Source organism: Xiphophorus couchianus, chromosome 9 (assembly GCF_001444195.1).
Source record: "Xiphophorus couchianus chromosome 9, X_couchianus-1.0, whole genome shotgun sequence".
NCBI lineage: Eukaryota > Metazoa > Chordata > Actinopteri > Cyprinodontiformes > Poeciliidae > Xiphophorus > Xiphophorus couchianus.
Window position 1 is genome coordinate 19,225,629 of NC_040236.1, and position 7,964 is coordinate 19,233,592.

Genomic DNA, 7,964 nt, shown 5'->3' on the forward strand with positions numbered 1-7,964 from the left:
CTTCTGCTCTTTCCTTTGATTTGTTATTTTGTTTGCATTTTCTTTGAATTCCTGCAAAGCACTTTGTATTGCCGTGTTGCTGAAAATGTGCTATATAAATAAAATTACCTTACCTTACAAAAATATCGACTCAGAATACTGTTGAAATTACAACAAACTTATTTTAGTTTTTCATCGCAACAAGAGTTCTTGTTTGCTTAGCAGTTGCTCAATGAGTATTTGAGTTGATTTCAGGCCAACTGGGTTTGTATAAAGACCTTTTTTTTTTTTTTTTTTACAGAAAGTACAAAATTCTGTGCTTATTCTTTAGCTAAAACAAATAAAAAATTAAACCAGGACAACTAGGACAAAGCTCAAACATTAAGGCCGGGGCATGAGAATCAGTGTCAGACAATAATGAATGATTAGAAAGATCTGGACAAAGGTAAAGTTGATACTTTAATTATATGGTACCAAGTACAAGTACACAAGACCATTCATGACGTAATTATTTTCTAAAGCAGAAGGATATGGACTCTTGTTAATATGTGATATTTTAGTCTAAAGCTGGTAAATAGTAAAGAAGAAAATTTGATTGGTTGAACGTACCATTATTTCACATCAGGAAAACATGGATGATAAATTAAACAGAATATTTTGAAACTTTTTCCATCAATAATGTGGCTTTTGGCTTGTATTACTGTACTGACAATCAAATAAATTATCCACACCCTTTTGGCTAATACTCAGTTGACGCACCCTTTGATGCAGCTTCAGAATATTTGCTCAGCTTTTTGGCATTACTCTGTCAAAAAACATTTTTTAAAAATATATATCAAACGGTAATAAACTCAAGCAAACGTGAAGGTTTTGGATCAAAGCTGATAGCTTTTTTTTTTTTTGGTACTAATCATAAATTCTTCCACTTTGACAAAACACCTCGAATAAAACTAACCCCGCAGCATGACACCACCACCTCCGTGCTTCTCCGTGGACGTGCTTTTCTGTCAGTGACGTTCTGCGTGGCAAACAAACAAAGCAATCTGCAACTGTGTTTCAAAGAGTTTCCTCTCGTAAAGCACGTTCTCAAACAAAATAGTGGGAGTGTTTTTAAAACACGCAAACGCCTCAAACCCGAGAGCATCGTGTCTAAATTAAAATTAAAAAAAAACAAAAACGACTAAGTCATAAAATATCTCCTTATCAATAACTCTCATCTTTTAAATGTTCGGCTTTTAGCTTCTATGTCGTGTCTGCAAGCTATCTCTCCTACAGGTTGGTGTTGTTGCCAGCAGCATGATTAATGATTGTTTAATGTAGCGGGTATTAAAGCGTTTCCCAGCCCAGGAAGTCTGTTTACTTTTCCTCCCTGTCTCTGTGAAGAAGCAAAGGTTCAGTCTGCAGTGGAAGCTCCAGGTTGCGCTCCACCCACTGCGTGCAGTTATATAAAACAGCAAGGAAACCGGTTTCCTCCTGTCGAACAAAAAAAAAAAAGGTACGCCATTTAAGATCACTTTTTGGCACTTTTTGAGGAGAATGAATGTTGTTTTTCTTGGCAATGAAAGCGCCAAAAAATGAAGCTTCGGAGCGGCAGCAGCAGTTGTTGTTTTCCCTTGAAACTCTCGGGGAGGGAGGAGCGTCACGCTTTGCGCTCTTTTCGATTAGATATGGAAAAAAATAAAATAAATAATAATAATAATAATTTAAAAGTTGTTTTTAATTTGTTTGGTGACTCTTGAATCGTTTAATCAAGTGTCTTGACGTGAGAGGTGTGTGTAAGACATTTTGGGGGGTTAAAAAGAAAAAAACAAACAAACTTGGAACTATAAGATCAAGCAGAGTTAAAATGCAGCTACGTGACGTGCGTCGCTGCACGGATGCAGCGTGGATGTTCCGCGGGGTAATAGTGGTTTCTTTCTCCCCGACGATCAGAGCTGAAGCATGAGTCGTCGCGTGGCCGTGGTCGGAGCGGGGAGTTCGGGTCTGACCTGCATGAAATGCTGCCTGGACGAGGGGCTGGAGCCCGTCTGCTTCGAGAGCAGCGATGACATCGGAGGTCTCTGGAGGTTTAAGGTCGGTGCACGCATTTTGAAGCGAGGGTCGCCTCGGTTAATCAGAATATCAAATACATTTATTTTTTCAGTACAGTAGGTTCATTACACATAAAGCGATATCCATTCCATGGGTCGTTTATTCTTTCTTACAGGACATGAAGCCCCCAAAGTTCAACTTTTCAGAGAATTAAAATTTGATACAAGACTTAAAAAAAAATCATCAAGAACTGCCCCGTGAAGGGTAATAGTCGAGCTGTATGTTCAGAGAGCTGTGTCCGGGCATATAGCTGGGAAGTTCAGTGGAAGGAAAAACTACACGAGCATTCCTTGTGATATTCCCAGTGATAACCGTATTTCTTGCAAAATTGTAAAGCAAAATCGGATCATTTATGTATAACATTTTAATTGGAAATCAATGTACCAGGAGTCTGGAGGAAGAGGGGGAAGTGGCGAAGCATCTAAGCGGGTGGGAAGAACAGTTTGGGGTTCCATCTCATTTTCAAATTTTCTGAAAGATTTTAATTTGGGTTTTCATTAGCAATAAGATGGAATGATTTAGATTATCAAAGCTATATGCTTAAAGTTGAACTTTTTTGAGTGGAGGTGCAGCTGTACTGTCACAACATATAGGGCTTAATGGACTTTGCTTAAGCCCCAGCTGTGTGTCGCTGCAGGAGAATCCAGAGCCGGACCGCGCCAGCATCTACAATTCACTCATCATCAACACTTCCAAGGAGATGATGTGCTACAGCGACTTCCCCATCCCTGCACACTTTCCGAACTACATGCACAACGCTCTCATCTTGGACTACTTTCGGATGTACGCGGACCACTTCCAGCTCACCAAGCACATCCGCTTACACGTAAGGACGCAACTGCCAACGCCAGGCTTCCGCCGCCAGCGCGTGCGATCGGTCTCCGTGGCCGACCGTTTCTGTCTCTCTGTTTCCCCAGACCCGCGTCGTGAACATAAAGAGGAGATCCGACTTTTCCCGTTCGGGACAGTGGGATGTTGAAACGGAGAACAAGGACGGCAAAAAGGAGAAGCACATTTTTGACGCTGTAATGATCTGCATCGGACATCACTGCCACTCTCACCTGCCTCTCCATGACTTCCCCGGTAACGCCTCGGAAAAGTTTTACACCCCTTCAACTGTTTCACATTTGTAGTGGCAACAACAAACTTCGGTGTACTTTAGCTGATGCACCACTAGAGCATATTTGTGAAGAGAAATGAAAAAGGAAATGTGGTTTTTCTATTTTTCGCAGGTGGAAAACTCTGAAAAGTGTGGTGTGCATTTGTATTCACCCCCACTTTATGCTGTTACCCCTAAATCAGTCAAATCCACTGCAACCAGTTGCCTTCACAGGCACCATGGTTGTAAATAGCCTTCCTGTCTGGCAGAGTTAGGTTTTAAAACACAATCCAAAGCTAGAAAGATCTCCCATCATCTGAAAGTAGCCGTAATGCGGCACAAGTCCAAGCTAAATGCGGGTCAGTCCTGGAGGAAAACCTGCTGGAGTCTGTGCAGTCAGCACTACTTAGCATCGGTCTGTCATGTAAATTCCTGATAACACACGTTGAAATTTGTGTCTGCTCTGTAACAAAAGGTTTACAAAGGAACAAAGAAAAAGGATAACTCTGTTCAAGGCAGAGAACATATAAATATCCTTGTTTTTATGCAACACCTGCTGTGGTATGTTGACCACAATTGCAAAACCTAGCAACCTTTGAAACAGCTTAGCTTATCATGCTGTGGTAGCTCTTTACTGAACAGTGTGGTTTATTATTAGCAACAACACCCAGCAATATTATAGTGTCTGCAATCTGCAACCACCTAGCTAAGGAACAGTTTTTATCTAACCCACCTCCCTCTCACCTTCGACCCCTTGCAAACACACTCACACCCATTCACTGGACTTTAACACTGCTAGACGTTTGCAACGGGGCCCACTGCTTTATGCCAATGCTGCTACTGTCGCTTTCGCACTTTATCATTTGCATAAAATGCCTAGAAGTGTAATTTCAACTCTCAGTACAAACTTGTTTTAATTTATCTCTTATATTCTTCTGAGTTTTGCCCCTTTTTATCGTTTCTCCATATACATGTATATGTATTTTTTTCTATATCACAAATTAGACCACTGCAATTTTGTTATTTTCTAGCAACATAATGACGAATAAAAACCTTCTGTCTTTATCTCAGGCATCGAGACTTTCAAGGGAGAGTATTTCCACAGCAGAAACTACAAGACTCCAGAGCAGTGGAGAAACAAGAAGGCGGTGGTGATCGGAATAGGAAACTCCGGTGGAGACATTGCAGTGGAACTGAGCAGATTCGCCAAGCAGGTGGGACTGAAATCACCTCGGACCCGACTCGTCTCTTTAAACCGAGATGACCTTTATGGAGCTTTCGACTAAACGCTGTCACATCCACAAATGTTTTCTCATTTTGTCTTGACACAAGCATAAATTCGGTGTATTTGCTTAGGATTTCAAACGGCAGAGCAACACCGAATAGTTTATGAAGTGAAAGGAAAGTGACGAAAGTTGTGTTTTTTTTTTATATAAATCTTTCACACATTAAACTGAATCGTTTTATGTGTGCACAAACTCTCGACTAAAAGTGGAGGGTTTGTGCTTGGTTTAGGTAAAATTATAACAAAGCAACAAATGTATTTTCCCTTTTGGTTTAAACTTGTAGTGGTATTTCCATGAAGATGACCGTAAAGTGGCAATTTTTTATTTGTTTCTTGTTTTGGTCCTTCAGGTTTACCTGAGCACTCGAAGGGGGGCCTGGATTCTGAACAGAGTTGGAGACAATGGAATCCCGCTTGATATGGTGCTTACCAGATTGACAAATGCTCTGCGTCACGTGATTCCCTCTAGCTATATATCTTCCATTATGGAGAACAAACTCAACAGCAGAATGAACCATTCTCTGTACAGTCTAAAGCCCAAACACAGGTACTGGATGTTTGCAGATTCTATTACAACCTACAAAAAAACCCAATAAAAAAAAACACTGAACCTTACCAATGCATCTATCATTTAATTTGCCTTATTTCAGATCCTATCAATAAAATCCTTATAATTCCTGCAGCTAAGTTGTGAATTTAGCCCCTTTGTGCACCGCGCCTCCTGTTTCCCAGGTTGTTTAGTCAACATCCTACCGTCAACGACGATCTTCCCAACCGCATCCTGTCCGGGACAGTTCAAGTAAAACCCAACATCCGCAGATTTCATGGCTCCTCTGTCGAGTTTGATGATGGAAGCGTAGTGGACGATGTTGACCTTGTGGTGGGTTTAATTGTCTTTTTGTGCAAAAAAAAAAGTGGCAGCGCTGGGTCAAAGACTGACAACCTCTCTTTGTGTCTTGAAGGTGTTTGCAACAGGTTACAAGTTTTCCTTTCCTTTTCTGGCCTCTAATGTGGTTCCAGTGACTGATAACCAAACATCTCTGTACAAGTATGTGTTTCCACCTGACCTGGACCGCCCCACGCTGGCTATCATTGGATTGGTGCAACCATTGGGAGCCGTCATGCCTATCAGTGAAATGCAGGCTCGATGGGCTACAAGGGTCTTCAAAGGTAAAAGAAAAAAAGAAATATAAAAGCATATTGACTACCTATAATTGATTTTATTACTTTTTTAGTATCGATAAATTAAGAAAACCGCTGGAGAACGGAATTGAACTAAAACTGAAAAATCGGATATCGTGTCCAATAAGTAAACATTCCTCTGTTGCGCTGACAGCAACATTAACCCCTCCTCCGTTGTCAAGTCTCGCTCCAGCCAGTTAATGTCCAGTTCGGTTTTAGCCACGTTGGATGTGTTTCCATTGGTGTCGTGTTCCTCACAGCGTGGGCGTGAATGTGGGACCCAAAAAATGGGGAGGAACGGCATACGAGCTTCAAATGGACATGAATCTGACGGAGGCTAAATGGGGAAGAACAGGTTACCATAGCCACGTCAAGAGGGGAAGGGGCGTGGCCTCACTGTAGATGTTCTTACTAAGGGAGGAAAACCCTTAGTAAGAAGGTTTTCTGCATCAGCGAGGTGCTTAAAAGCTGAAGTACAAACGCTGTAGGAAGTTGTACTTTCAATGACGAGACATGCCTGTTGTTAATTCTTGCTGCGAGAGCAAAACTTTCAGCAAATAACTGGAAGATTGAATGGAGCACGAGAAAGTTTCCTGATTTTCTTCCCTCCTGTCAGGAAACATGCTGGATTTTGGAAATATTGACAGACTTTTGGTAAATCCTAAGTTAAATTAAAAACGTATGTTCTCTTTGGAATACATTTGGGGAGGTTTAAGTAATGCTTGCTGCTCTTCACTGCACTTACAGTGCTAAAGACAAGCAAACAAAAATAATTTGGTAACTGCTTATTGCAGGAGGGCAAGAAAAACGTATTAAAAATGCAGTTTTTATATCTTTTTATGCTATAGTTCTTAAAGAGAAATCATAAAAAGCTGCAATCAGTTCAGAGTTGTCAGAAATGTGCAAAAGATGTGCTACCAGTATATTTACTGTATATGTGTCTTTTCCAATGTCTTAATAAAATGTCTTTTTTTTTTGTCGTTAGGCTGCATAAAGCTCCCCTCATTACCCAACATGCAAAGAGACATCCAGTGCAAGCAGGAAGCCATGGCTAGAAGGTAAAAGTTACTCAACGGTTTTTATTAATCTCTGTGTGCGTCATGTTGTTCGCATGCTGAACTCGAGCCTTTGCTATCAGGTACGTCAGCAGTCAGAGACACACCATCCAGGTGGACTACCTCGACTACATGGATGAGATTGCAGACCTGGTGGGAGTCCGACCCAGAGTCTCCAGACTGCTGCTGACCGATCCCAAGCTGGGGCTGAACGTGCTGTTCGGCCCCTGCACCCCTTACCAGTATCGACTCAGGGGACCCGGAAAGTGGGCCGGCGCCCGCAAGGCCATCCTTACCCAGTGGGAGAGAGTCTGCCAGCCCTTGCAGACCAGGCCTTGCAAAGACCCCGAGCGACGGAGATCTCTGAAGCTGCCTCTGCTTCTGTCCGCGGTGGCGGTGGGATTGGCTGCCTACTACAACCGGAGCAGCCTCCCAGCGTTTCTGCAGGATCCTGCTGCCTTGCTGGACAGGGTGAAATCCTCCCTGCCCACACAATGACGCTAATGTCCATCCATTCATCAATTACCTCGACCTGCTTGTCCTTGCCGGGTTGCGGCGTGAAGCTAATGTCATGACTGATTACATTTGCCTTTAATTACAGTTTTAATTCATAAACTTTTTTGCATACTGTTTTACTACTGATCTTTTTAAATGGCTAAAACTAAAACTTTACAATAGCTTATTCTCTATTTGACCAAATTGAACCTTTCTGTATACAGTTATTTTCCTGTAGTCCTTGGTTTATATAATTTTATGAATCTGTTGCAACACCTACACGCTCTGTTCTCAAGTCAAGTTTTGAAATGCCTCCATGCATCCATCTAAGACCAAATACGGTTAGTATTTTTAATTCTTACACTCTGAAACCCTCTTTTGAAATCATGTATGCAGCGCATCTAATAAATGTTGTGTAAAAGTTTTTTCTTTCTTTCTTTGTTCAAGTTTACAGACAGAAACCAAACAGAAACCTTTAGTCACATTACAGCCACAAACTATAGTATGCGTTTTATTTTTATGTGACGGACAAACACAAAATAGTGAATAGTTGTGAAATGAAGGGCAATTGTGAGGCATGCATTCACAATTCAGATACTCAGATACAATTCAGAGCTAAATGCAGGACAATTTATAAAACCGAAACGCTTCTAGATTGTGCAAAAGACTTGAGACTAGGGGTTACGTTTGCCTTCCAGTCTGACAAGAACACTGAACATAGAGATTGATCTACAACATAGTGCTTTAAGTCAAAGTATTTCCATGTTTCACACGCTAC

At 41.4% G+C, this 7,964-nt stretch overlaps 1 protein-coding gene across 2 annotated transcripts; it reads left to right on the forward strand.

The window, feature by feature from the left end:
* Window positions 1–1,329: 1,329 nt before the first annotated feature.
* On the forward strand, window positions 1,330–7,611 carry LOC114151350 (dimethylaniline monooxygenase [N-oxide-forming] 5-like). Of its 2 annotated transcripts, none has more exons than XM_028028510.1 (10): window positions 1,330–1,474; window positions 1,912–2,052; window positions 2,708–2,896; window positions 2,988–3,153; window positions 4,241–4,383; window positions 4,805–5,001; window positions 5,187–5,334; window positions 5,417–5,624; window positions 6,622–6,694; window positions 6,775–7,611. In XM_028028510.1, exons 2-10 carry the CDS (start codon window positions 1,921–1,923, stop codon window positions 7,187–7,189), a joined length of 1,671 nt encoding a protein of 556 aa, XP_027884311.1. In that variant the 5' UTR covers window positions 1,330–1,474; window positions 1,912–1,920; the 3' UTR covers window positions 7,190–7,611. The 2 variants fall into 2 exon arrangements, with proteins under 2 accessions (XP_027884311.1, XP_027884312.1); XM_028028511.1 differs by having other exon boundaries at window positions 1,337–1,469; window positions 1,910–2,052.
* Window positions 7,612–7,964: the final 353 nt, after the last annotated feature.